At 31.8% G+C, this 14,120-nt stretch overlaps 1 protein-coding gene across 1 annotated transcript in view; it reads right to left on the bottom strand.

Annotated features, from left to right (window-relative positions):
* Nucleotides 1-14,120, bottom strand: part of LOC145291481 (protein C-mannosyl-transferase DPY19L1-like) — an 87,072-nt gene that overhangs the window by 31,079 nt on the left and 41,873 nt on the right. The window contains exons 6-9 of the mRNA XM_080137363.1: nucleotides 11,993-12,086; nucleotides 7,282-7,339; nucleotides 2,351-2,442; nucleotides 1,662-1,734 (exon numbers count right to left, since the gene is read on the bottom strand). Of these exons, the coding sequence (XP_079993489.1) occupies nucleotides 1,662-1,734; nucleotides 2,351-2,442; nucleotides 7,282-7,339; nucleotides 11,993-12,086 (317 nt within the window). The remainder of the gene's footprint in view (nucleotides 1-1,661; nucleotides 1,735-2,350; nucleotides 2,443-7,281; nucleotides 7,340-11,992; nucleotides 12,087-14,120) is intronic.

Raw genomic sequence — 14,120 nt, 5'->3', positions numbered from 1 at the left:
ATTATTTGTTATTACAAAGCTAATTAAATGAATAATTATTGAAAAACTAAGAACAATATTGTTTTTGTTGTTGCAAATAAAATGTGATGATAATTATTGGACAAGTTTTATAAAACTTTAAGAAAATTAAAATAATTAAAAAAAACATATGGTAATCTTTCATGAATAAATATTTTTTGAATAAAATTTAAAAAACTTTTTGTTAACATGATTTTTTTATTCAAATTAAGACAAATATTTACTAAAGTATTTTTTCCTCCATTGCTTGTACAAATATTTAAAAATATTGAATAACAATTTTTTTTTTTTCTTTTCAATAATTTTCTTTATCACCTGTTGAGTATACAGGGTGTTGTTAGCGTGGAATGCGATTAAAATCACATTGTCAAAGATGACATTAGAAAAAGATATGTTTGGTCTTATATTTTTTTTCCCTCTAGTCAGTCATTATTGGAACGAACACAGATTGACGTCCAATCAATTTCGATTAAATTTTTTTTTTAAGTTCAACTTTTTAATGCATGTATGTGCATAGTATTTTTTTTTTAATTATTTATTTGTTATTTTTTTATTATTTATTTTATTTATTTTCTTTATTATTTATTTCCTATTTATTGTTCATTTACTATAATTTCTTTGATTTTTCATTTTAGTTTAATTTTAATTATTTTTTTATATAATAAATCAATGATAGTTAATAATGTTTTCTTAAATAACATTGGTTGCTATGTAAAATTTGATTCTCTTATTTTAAAATAAAACTACTTGATCAATTTACACGATTTTTGGGATATGATATTTTAGTCACAGTTATGCACATTATACAAATTTTTATTTATTTTTTTAATATAAGAAATGTTTTTATTAAAAAACAAAAATGTATAAGTTAATAAAAATTAATAAAAAAATTATTTAATCCTATCATATAAAGGATGTGGCAAAGTGTCCAAAACAATTAAATATTTTGAATGTTTAAACAAAGTTATCTCCCTTACCTAATCGTAAAGTCAATGTAAAACCAGGCAAATATAAATAACTCTAATGTTTCTAAATTTTTTAGATGAGGATTGGTTATTCGTATTATTTGGATTCATTGGACTACTGTTTTCATCGAGTGTGATTTTCACAACGTTTCGGTTGATGTAACCTCCGACCTTCTTTGTCAAGCTTGAGAAGGTTTCTGTCGAACTCGAGAATTTGGACGGAATTTCAAGCGGACCCCTTTATTTACTTCATGAGGATAGCGTGCTCTTGTTCCGTCAGCCGTGACTGGATAGAGATTCTAAGTAATTCGCAATTGTATTTTTCGGTCGCCCACACTGAGGACCCGTGGTGCAGTGGTTAGAGTACTTAAAAAAAAAATCAATTGTAAAAAGTAGTCCGATGAATCCAAATAATATGAACAATTCTAATATTTTCTTTTTTCTTCTTCTATTCATTTAATGTCACTTTTTCTCCTTGTTCATGAAGACATTTTCTCATATTATGCAAGCTCACTCTTCATTTCTCATAGTCCACCAGTCGTCAAATTCCACTCTGTGCAGTCTTGTCCAATCACTTATTTCCAAGTTTCCTTTGGCCAACCAAGCTTCCTGCAATTTAAGACATTCATGCATCTGAATATAATTTGTAAAAATTGTCAAATTGTTTTAGTTTCTTACCTGCCAAGGAATCATGAAAAGTGTAGAAGCAATTGCAATCCAAAAACCATGACGCCACATTGGGCGAGAAGTTCTACAATGGACAAATAAAAAATTGCATCTCATTTGTGTTTGCAATACATAAAATATTTGGAGAATTTTTAAAACATGGCTGAAGTACGTTCACGATCCGACTTGAAAGTTAAAAATTTGGTGTTACATGATTTGAAACATTTCATTGAGGAAAGTGAGAGTAAAACGTTTAAACAAATATAGGATAAAAGCAGAGAAATTTAGTTACAAAATAGAGAAAGGTGGAAGAGATTGCTTATCTTTTCTTTTTTTTCAAATTAGCTGTACATTTTAAAACTTAAGGTAGGGAACTCCTATTATATTCTTCAATTTACGAGTTACTCCTATGTTGATTTTTATATGATTATTTTAAACTGTTTCATATTAGCAGTCGTTTAGGCCAGGCTAAATAATTTAAAAAAAAAAAAAAAAAAAAAGAAAAAAAAAATTATACATGATATATATCTTTAATAATATAAATGAAACCTGGCTACTCAGAAGCAAAGTTTCATTTATCAACTAAAATGCTATTTGTGTCTGACTTTGAAAATGTGACAAGCTAACTTTATGCGTCTGATAAATATATAAAAAATTTATTTTTAATAAGTTATCATTTTATGCGAGTTGATATAGCTTACCTCAAAACATGCGTGACAAGGAACAATTCTATGATAAAGAAAGGATATGCAAAGCTCTCACGCAACGGAGGAGTCCATTGTACCCGAGTACACTGAAAGATATAAACAGAAAGGGATCAAGTCTTATACAAAGAATTTCTCATAATGGTAAGAAGAGAGAAAGCAAAATAGAATACTGGTATGTTAAGCCTCTGTCTTTCATTATCTTCTGGTCTTGCTTCATTCTTTTCCTTTCTTCAACCTTCCTAAAGCAACACTCACGTATAAATTAAAAGAGAAGATACACATAACAATTATCTATAACTACATCATGTTACGTTTAATGTCTGTTTTACATGCTGGCATGTGTTTTAGAAATTGACTTCCGAACTAACCCATCTCTGGATAAAACGTTATTTATCCCCTTTTCTTATGTCCATCCTTATGTTTTCCTTGGCCTCCGCCTGCCAACTTACCTGCTAGCTTCACTGTTCCAGTCTAAGAATTCTTATCCATTCATTTAACGTGGCCATACCGTCAAAGCCTTCTCTTCATATACTGATCAGATTTAACCACCCTCTGAGGTCATCAGATCTAAACCTGTCTTTATGACTTAAATTACACATTAATCATATCATTCTCATATTATTTCTCTTCATGCAACACATGTCCTCAACGCTCATTGATCAGGTTTTACTTCTTGACTGCACACACATATCTGATAGACTCTTCCCTTGGCTAACAGTGGTAATGCTATGCTAGTTTGTAATGGCAGAAGTTTTCTGAACTAATTCCTAATTTTTATTACTACTCTAGCACCTGCTCCTCCCTGTGCTCTAATGGTATCACCACGGCAACAATATTTATGAACCTCAATAACTTTGCCATCCACACATATTTTCTCATTCATATCCATTGTTTTACATCTCTAACAAACAAATGGATTATTATCACTTCACTCTTGATGGCATTCCTCTCAATTTTTAATTCAACAAGTCAACCTTCCACTGTTTTACAGCCAAGTACTAATTTGTTTGCAAAGATCTGGTACATAATGGATAAAGTATTTGGTAAATTCAGTTGCAAGTTACACTCTTCTGGGGGTTGAAGATTCAGTCCTCAATGCGAGAAACACTCAAAAATACAATTGTGAATTACTTAGGACTTCCATCCAGCTATGGCTGATGGAATGGTAGCATGCTAATTAAATGAAGGCTTTCATTTGAAATTCCATGCAGATTTCCCCAAGCTTCACAGGAAGATTCCAGAGTTAAAGAAGATGCACCTAAAGAAAGTTGGAGGTTACATTGACCAAAATATGAAAATAACACTCAAGATGAGAACAGTAGTCTGAAAAATGCAAATAATGTGAATTCATCAGCATCCAACATTTCTTCCAGACAACCACCATAATGTCCTCTTAGACAATGTTTCTAAGACACAAATGAAAAGAAACAGACTCAGTACAGAACCTTGACATACTTTAACACTTCAAACACAACTTTGAGCATTTTTGTACATTGCTTGAACCATCACCAACTACTTGTTTGTTCCTAGTTTAGGCAAAACCCATCAGACACCTCATTCTGTCAAAAGCTTTCTTAAGATCTTTAGAAAAGCAAAACATGTTTTTTTCTTAACAAGGTACTTCTATTGCATTTGTATCAGGATAAATACAGCACCAGTTGTACATTGCTGATGTATAAAAATCAACTGCATTTCATCTATGCTTATCGGATGTCTTATTTACTGTGCAGTTATTTTCTGGCTCACTTTCAGGACCTGGTCAATTAGTATCAATGTCTGTGGGAATCAGGAGCAAAGAAAAATGAAATAAAAGGGAATTCACATAAAAAATATTAATCACGATTGTTGGACTATGGAAAACGGTTCCTGTGTGATTTAACTAATCGAGTTTTGGATTCTCCAAATGTGAAATAAAATAAACAACCAGTTGATGGAAAAGCGTTACCAGTTGTTGCTGCGGCAGTTAATATCTTCTGTTCCCAGCTACTGGGGTTGAAGACCTTGTTGTGTCACTGCTAGTGTTGATAGTTGCTCTCCAGGCATTATGATCATTGGTCAGGTGCTCTGTGATGTTTAGAGCATGGAGGTCTACCTTGATATTGTCCAACCATCACTTCTTTGACTGGCTGCAGTATTTGCCACCGACATCAAAGGATAGCATTTTGTGTTCAAATATCCAAACCATTTCAACCTCCCATGCCTCAAGATAACTTCCAAAGACTGAAAGCCAAGATTTTCTCCCAGATCAACCATGCACCTTTTACCCATAGTTTTTGAAAAGCAGTTACATCATAAAAAGCTATTCTTACAAGATGCTGGAAACAGCATCACAAGTTTGAAGAAACAATAATCGAATTATTAATGCTATTGTAAATAAAGATGGAATCAGCATTTATAATAGTTACCCAAAACAAATCATCATTACATACAAACCTTTAGTGGCATAGATTTTTGTATTAAAAATTATTCTATTACAATCAGATTCTAATGTCTTTATTTAAAAAAAATGTATTTCTTAAAGATAATTTGGTTCTTGTCCAGAATCCCTCCTCCATATTAAAAAACAAAAATACAGAAAAATCTTTATGATGTGCGTACTCATTATCAAATGAAAAGATCATATTCCAAAAATTACATAAATTGATCAAGTAGTTTTTCTTTGGGACACAGAAAAGATTTTTTTTTATATTTAAAGTGATTAATAATAAATCGTAGCCATTACAAGGCTAAAAACAAACAACAAATCTCAGTTTGAATTGAGTTACCTTCCTTTATTATTCAAGATGGTGGAGTAGTAAGAAACTTATCCTTGCTTCATTATAAAATTTGATTTTCTTAGTTAAAAAAAACAAAAAACTACTTGATCAATTTATGTGATTTTTGGAATATAACATTTTTGTTTCATGACAGGTTTGTACATCATACAGATTTTTCTTTATTTTTTAATATAGCGAATTCTGAACAAGAACCAACTTAGATTCTACACATCTATACAGAAAATATGAAAAATGAGCATACCCACACACATGCTAATGAACATAATTAATAGGAAAATTACAGATACAAATTATTTGAAGACCATAAAATACCAAGGAAAATTTTATTAAATGATAAAATCATTTTTTTTTTTGTCTGAGATTTTTGGTTTTAACAAGCTCTTATCAAAGAAGACTTGCTTTCAGTTTTTTTTTTGTTTATTTTTTGTTTCATTTTAAATGTTAAAGTCCTTGTGGATTAGATCCTTATGGAGTGAAAAAATAATGATTTTCAAATAATTTTAATTTACCTACGAAATGTCTTCTAAGATGTGACAATTCTCTTATTACAAATACAAATATTTATGGATGGGAAAACAGTACTCGGGATGAGAAGTAGTCATCATTTTGTTCCACAATCAGGATGCAAGTTCGAACACAAACTTTGTAGTGAGGACAATTCATTTGTTGACATTCACGATTTTAAAATCCCCACTCATGTTGACATTGGGGATGTTGCTCCTTCGATGTACATAATGTGTGTACAACTCGTTCTGGTGGGTCGGATTGGTGCAGAAAGTGAACCTCAATGAAGGTGATGTTCATGTTCAGTTTATGGACCCCCATGGTCCACGTAAAACTTTCAACTGGCCTCGCAGTGCTAACCTGTGTCCTGTTCCTTTCAAAAACATCATTTGTAGCATCCACGTCCCTAAAACAAACTCGAATGAAAGGAGCTTTACTATTTCTGACGAGGATTACGATAAAACCGTGACAGCATATGTTGCCTTGCACTCATAAGATGTTGTGTTGATAGTTTTTGACTTTTGAGGTTCGATTGTGAGCTATCTGGTTACTTACTTTTACCTACTGCTTGCAACCTTGCATCAAACAAAATAGTTTCATCCAACTTAAAGAAACACCAGAAAGCAGCAATACCACTTCTTAAATGAACAGGAAGTCAAAATAAAATTCAGGATTTCCCGTTTATGGTGAAGTCAAGTGACTCCTTGTACACTACTCTGTCTGGAAGTGAGGCCCCTAAAACTGACCATCTTTGAGGTTCGATTGTGAGCTAACGAGGAAAGAACCAAACACCTTTTTTGAAAGAATTTAAGTTCAGACTATCAAGAATGTCTAGGAACAAAAAAAAATTCAATTTCCAATAGTGCCACATGTTTTTTTTGGTCGCCTTAGACCAATACCCAAATCTCGGCTTAAAAGTTCAATAACTCAGAAACAGTTCATTTTCAGAGGTTTTAAACATGATTTTTGGATTCCTGCTGTGGAAAACCTTGTCCATGCAAATTTTCAAGGTTCTAGAAATTGATTTATGCCCAAAAACGTAATTTCATAATTTCGCAAAATTGCGTCTCGACGCGATATACGTAAAATACCAAAATTGCGATATTTCCGGAACCGCTTAGAGTTAAAAGCTCAAATTTTCAGGATTCCCTAGTTTTTATGATATCAACATATGGTGAAAGTTTGGAAAAAATCTGACAGGTAAGGGTGTCAAAGATGGTTTTTTTCTGGATGATTTGAAATGGAATTACCCATTAGGACATATGATACGTCAGATATGATCATTGCAGTAACTGGACTTATGAAAAAGAATTTCAAAAACTACCTGGCAAGTATACATGGTGAACCAAGTACAAAAGAGATTCAAACAATTGCATTTAAAGGGTAGACAGAATCTTAAAAAGATCTCTCGGTTGGAATATATGAGACAGTGTGTGAATGTTTGGTATTTGGTAGGATGCCTCATCTCCAGCTTGAACAAACTGAAATAAAATTAAAAAAAAAAAAAAAAAAAATGGAAACTAGAACTTCATGGTCATCATAGTCCCAACCAACACCATTCACAACTCTTTTGTCATAACTTTCCTGTGAACATGCCAACACACATACTCTTTAATTTATACAATAATTAAAACCAAAACTTACCTCCCCATGATTACAAAAAAATGACGCAGCAGCTAAAATTCCTCCAAAAATGCTATTGCTGAAAAATATGAAGCAAAAATGTTTTTAAAATAAATTAACATTTGTAGAATTAATGCTGAGAATTTAATTTCAATTAAAGGAATCAATTTTATAAGAGAAGTAACAAGAGCAATTTTGTCTTATTCAGATTATTGTTAATATTTTGAATGTTATATCCACAATGTTTCAGCTGATGTAATTTCATAACTTCTTTAAAGTGCATCTTGTTGAACTCAAGAATCTTTTGAGTAACAGGTATAAGTACTAAGTAATGATGTTCTAAAAGACAGTCTACTGGAAGTTCAATCTTCCGTGCAAGCAATACTAAAAATACAATTTTGTTACGGAAATCGCTCCAGACAATACATGAAGCCACTTAGTGTTATGTGCAATTAAGTGTTGATACCAGTACGAGAGTTAAAATGTGTGATGCCAAAGACCCCCCCCCTCCCTCGATTCGATTTTATTCGTTTGGTGAAAAGCAACGAGGCTTCACAAATGCCTATGTGTTAAGTTACTAGAAGTGACGCAGACAAACAACCTCACATCTATCCCTCTTGTCATGTCACATATATCTTTATTCCCTTACCTTCCCCACATCTGTTCTAATTTACAGGTTGACGTCAACGTATACACAAGTTGTTGAGTCAGCAAGTGCATTCAAATGCTATCCTGACCCTACTTGGTACCAAAAAATGCATTTGATGTCAACTGGATGGGCAATAGAAAGGGAAAGGATTTGTTTCTGGAGGCAATGATATAATAGAGAATGTCTACACATCAATGATAATTAAAAAATAATGATCCGTAGCCCGATAATATTTTTCTAATTATTAAGGATTCTTTTTTCATGGTGTTATCAAAGCATCTGTTTGTGTTATTTGCCCAATGTACTTTATATATGATCATTTCATAGCACATGGCCGCTATAAAGTAATAGAAATACAAAAAAAAAAAAAAAAAAAAAATTGATAAATTAATTAAAAATAAAATTAAGGTAATGCCTTTAATTTTGTTGTGAAACACTCATTTTCTGTAAATGGATAGTTTATCCGAAATTAATAAGATAAAAGTCAAGATTAAAAAATAAAAAAAATTAAAAAAAATGAATAAATTTTAATAATAAAATATTTTTATTTTATGATTTCCAAAAGCATTTGGCCTGTTTTTTTTTTTTTTGTTTTTTTAAAAATATTTTTATTTGTTCAGGTTGTTTTAGATATGTTTCATTTGTTTTTGATTGTCCTTTGTGAATACTTTTTTTTAGAGAGGAAACAGATTCAAGTTGCTGAAATAAAAGATTTTGGTGCTTGTCCAGAATTCCCCCTATACTAAAAAAACACAAAAGGAAAAATACATGATATTCATACCAGTGACACAACAAATATATGTTTAAAAAATCATATAAATTGATCAAGTAGTTTTATTTTTAAATAAGAAAATTAAACTTCATGAGTATCCAAGAAATGACAGTCTTGCCTGCCATTTTAAAAACTATCTAAAAAAAAAAAGTAGATAACTCAACAATAATTCAAAACTTGCAATAATTATTTTGTATTGCCTACAAATTCTCATTAATTGCTTACAAATGATTTTCTTTATAAAACTTTGTCAATATACATGATTTTTAGAATATGATATTTCGTTTTGTCACAGGTACCTACATCATACAGATTATTCTTTATTTTTTTAATATAGGAGGAATTCTGGACAAGCACCAAGTTTTTTTCAGCAACCTTAGGTAAACATTTTGAGGCATGTAACTTATATGTAGACAAAGTTGTAATAAATGAGGTGACAGTGGCTCAGTAGTTAATGACACGGACTCAAAACCTGGGTGTGCTAAATTTAAATCACCCCTGAAACACACACTTGGCCTTGTGTCTAACCTCCTACAAAGGAGGTAAATAAACTAAGTAAACAATACATGTTATTAAAAGTTCCTATTTATTGGCCTCATCGTCCACAAGGTCAAAGTTAGGCACAAGACCAATTTTTAATGAACTTATACATATTCTGGATGGTACAAGAATTAGAACTACTTCAATTAAAAAGGATTTCTCCTTCATTGAAGAAACATACAACACTTTGACTTTTTTTTTTTTACATAGGCCTCACCACTTATCAAGGCTCAGAGGCCACTCGAGGATAAGGGTTAAAGAGTGTGCACAATAGTAAAATTGGACAATATAGTAATGGTTAGTAATGGAAATTCAGTAAATTTGTTAAGTGGAACGGCTCATCAAGAACTTGTTTAGGTTGAACTTGAAGACAACCATATTGTAGTCAGCTGGAAAGCAGGAAAACGGAAGACAGTTCCACAGACGTGTAGTTCTAATAAAGCTTTGTTCATGGAATCTACGTTTAGGTTTAGGCACAGATAAAGAGTGGGGGGGGGGAATTATTGAGAGTGTTTTCAGCTAGACGAGTGTTTCTTGTGAAAGTTTGGTGACAGGGGACTATAGGTTGGAGCTCAGTCGAGCACTTGCCATAAATAACGATAAAGCAGAAACAAACTCGCAACATCTCTTCTGTGAGAAAGAGGTTGCAGGGAAGAGAAAAGAACATTCCCTACTAGGTTACGATGTCTATTTTGAACTCTATCAAGGCAGGATAAGTCCTTTCTAGCAGCTCCTGCCCAAATATGGCAACAGTACTCTATCCTTGGACGTACCTGGCTCTTATATAGATAGAGAATTGCATCAGCAGTGAGATATCTACTGGATCAATAGAAGGATCTCATCATTTTTCCAGCAGCCTTGGCAACAGATTTGATGTATGTGTTCCATTTCAGATTAGGAGTAAAGGTCAAGCCCAGAAGCTTGTCAAAACATGAAACCTCCCTAAGACGAGAGCCATTCATTTCAATTGATGCCAGATGGGGATCAGAACGTTGATGATGTAAAGATAAAAGCTTGGTTTTAGATGCATTAAAAGTAACCAGCCATCTCTTTTCCCATTGTACCACATGCTCAAGATTAGAGGAGAGAGAATTGGAGAGAACTTGGTCATTTATGGTCTTAGATGTGCTCTATGTCATCAGCATAAATGTCTACGAATGATGTAAGGATGTGATTTGGAAGATCATTGATGTAGATCAGGAAGAGAGTTGGGCCCAGGATGGACCCCTGAGGGACTCCAGCATTAATACTGAGCTTCTGATTTCTGCCCATCAACCACTACTCTTATGAACCTATCAGAGATAAATGATTTAATAATTGAGAAGACATTTCCAAGTATACCGTAGCTGGAGATCTTGTGAAGCAAACCTTTATGCCATACCCTATCAAAGGCCTTTGATATGTCAAGAGTAATTGCCCTAGAAAGGTAGCCTCCATTGAGAGATTCGCTAATCCTACGAGATATAACTGTAAGCACATCTGCTGTAGATCTAGGAGAATGGAAACCATATTGCAGGTCACTATTTTTGCTGAGATGGTTGATTACTTCTCTATTTAAGAGATTCCAGCAACTTACTCATGACGCACAGGAGGCTTATTGGTCTAAAATATTTACATTTGAAACAAGTTTGGCACAAGGCCATCATTCTTGGTCAAAAATGATTTAAAAATGTCTATTTTACTCTTAATTAGAATCATCTCACTCACCAAAATACCACACTTTACTACTTTAGATATTGTAAATTTGTCTGAAATTTTTATTTTTCATAAATATAGTTATATATATATATATATATACGAGCAAACAGTTAAGAGAACATGTTAAAAAACACTTTGAAATGGTTTAAAAACATATTTAATCTGAAAAAGAAACACTAGATAAGTGGATAGTCCTTAATCCGCGGAGTTTCGAAGAAATACTTTCCTTCTCATCAGAGGGTAGGAATTAAAAAAATGCGGGATCGGATTTTGCATACAAAAGTATTTGATGAAACAACAAGTAAGTCAAAGATCTTACTTGATAACAAAAAAAGTGAAGCAGAGGGAATATCGTGAAGAAAAAGGTGATTACACATGAATGGTTAGTCTGGTGGAAGATAAATAATCCAGTGACGGTAGAATCCAAATATATAACTTCAAGAAAATTAATTGAATTTTTATTATATATATATATATATATATATATATATATATATATATATATATACATACACACACACACACAGACATTCATTGGAATGTAATTGGGAATGAAAGAAAAATAAAAACCAGTTAGTAAGACTTTTCAATCCTTTTCTAAACAATAGATTGCCTACTGTTTTCCAATTTATTCAGAATCCAAAATAAGTCTTCCTCTAAATAGGAGTGGGATCTAAGTTGAAGAGAGAAGAAAATGAGGGAAGGAATTGAGGAATGGGTTATGCCAAAATAAATAAAAATCGGAGGAGGTAGAGGACAAAAAATTGAAAATGGGCATTTTGGAGGATTTCTATTACCAGGGGGTTGGGGTGGGTGGGATAGGATAACTCTTTCACTAAACTATTTAAGAAACTAAACTTACCTGTAGGGCTCTGGTCCAATAGGACTAGGAACAGCATGCACTATGCTCAGGCAGAGACCACAGACTCATACTTGACTCCTTTTCATACATGCAAACTCGCTACTTGTATCCACCTTTTTTCAGAAATTGAAGAATGTAATCCACAGATACTACACTTTAATCACAGTTTCAAGAGTTGGAGATGAACAATAAAAGGTTGCATATTTCTTACCTTAAGTAAACACCAAAAAGGAGGAAGACAAACATCATAAATCCATGTAAAGCAAACACACTTTCGACATAAAAGTATGATGGTTCCCCAAGACCTGCAAAACATGAACATGTCATCTATTATTATGCTATACAAGGACGGATAAAATTACATCCTCCCAACCCAAACGGAACATTTTTGCTTCACTTTTATGTCCTCTTATGAAAATTAACATGAAAATAAGATACTAAACCTTATGCCTAAAATCCTTTTTCCAATTTTGATATTACATAATTTTGATTTAAAAAAAAAAAAAAAGTCTAAAATTTAAGGCTTAAACTTAAAGGATTTTCAGAAAAAAAAAAAAAAAAAAAAAAACTGAAACTTGTGGAAACTTATTTAATTTGGTGGCTAATGTCTTGATGAAATTAAGTTCAAATATGAACTACTTGCATTTTCAAATAGAAAGTTGTGCCCATATTATGCTTCCCAAAAGACCCTTTAAAATACTTCAAAGAAACTGACATTTGAAGAATATTTATTATTCGATGTCAAATAAATTTACAAAAATCAAATCTGAATTTTCACAAAGGACTTTTAACCCCTCTTCACATAAATTAAACTAAATATAGCCCACATTACCTATCCACATGCCTAATAGGTGTGTTCTAAATTCATCATGATCCGTTAATTAGTTTAGTAGTGAATCTTGAATGCAATTTTCACAACATTTCGGTAACGTAATGTAACCTCCGACCATATTGAGGTGTATCTTGTCAAACTCGGGAATGTTTCTGTCGAACTCAGGAATTTGGACGGAATTTTGAATGGAACGCTTTATTTACTTCATGGGGTAGCATGCTCTTGTTCTGTCAGCCATGACTGGATAGAAGTTCAATAAGTAATTTGCAATCGTATTTTTCAGTTGCACACACGGAGAATTGAACCTTCAACCTTCAAGAGAATATCACTTTCACAATTGAATTTTCAAAGTACTCTAACCACTGCACCACGGGATTTGTGAATAAATTCCTGAGTTCAACAGAAACATTCCCGAGTTCAAAAAGATACACCTGAAGAAAATCGAAGGTTATATTGACTGAAATGTGAAAATGACACTCAAGATGAGAACAGTAGACTGAAGAATCCAAATAATATGAATAACCAATCCTCATCTCAAAAATTCAGAAATGTAAACTTACTTAACTTTATATAAATAGATAAAAGATAATTTTTGTTTCTAAGATTGTTTCTATATATTTTAATAAAAGAAAATACATGTTAAAATATACCTTAGTTCTTACAATTGAAAAAATCTGTTTTAATTTTTTTTGTGTTTCTCATATTCACCTCAAACATGGCACTTTGCAACCAAGACATAAAGGGCTACTGTGAATTAGACACCATGTCTACGATGACATTTTAAGGAGTTGAACAGAAAGATGTTTGTTCACATTACATTTAAATTTCTGCAAGTAAGCAGTCGAAGAAGGAAACAGGGAGGGAATTCCAAAGTCTAGCAGTTCGAGGGAAGAAACTATCATAATATGTAATAAGTTGTTTCATTTGACATAAGCAAATATAAATATTTGAAAACACTATATTTTTAAATATTCATATTAATTACACATATTATTTGTTTTTTACTGTTAATCAATTAATTTCAAGTATGAAAACTAATTTAAAAAAATATGCATTTCACAAATAATTTCCTTATAAAATTAAAGTTGCCAAAATTAATTTCCGTTTCTTCATAAAGAAGTAAATCATTTTTTTCTTTTACACCTGGGCAATGCAGTATTAGGTACACCTAATATATATATATATATATATATATATATATATATATATATATATATTTCTGTACAAATATATCTTATTTCCTTGTAATATATGCCAATCCTTATTTAAGAAGCTCAATGTAGTTACAGAGCAATATAGTAAATGAATGACAAAAGTTTATATTCCAAAGTTCATGATGTTGACCATCTTATAATTTATTCCTTTAATTCAGTTGAGATTTACAATTCTTGACAGTATCTGTTTGGTAGTGCAAAATCAATCACTTAATTATTATATCAATCATGGAAAGAATACAATTGTGTGGAAATAAAAACTAAAGTGGTTTATTTAAGTTATTGTTCTTTTT

The sequence above is a fragment of the Euprymna scolopes genome, chromosome 12 (assembly GCF_053919585.1).
Source record: "Euprymna scolopes isolate OS-2025 chromosome 12, ASM5391958v1, whole genome shotgun sequence".
In the NCBI taxonomy this organism is placed as follows: Eukaryota; Metazoa; Mollusca; class Cephalopoda; order Sepiida; family Sepiolidae; genus Euprymna; species Euprymna scolopes.
Note: the sequence above shows the minus strand (reverse complement) of the source record. Positions and strands in the feature narration are given on the sequence as shown.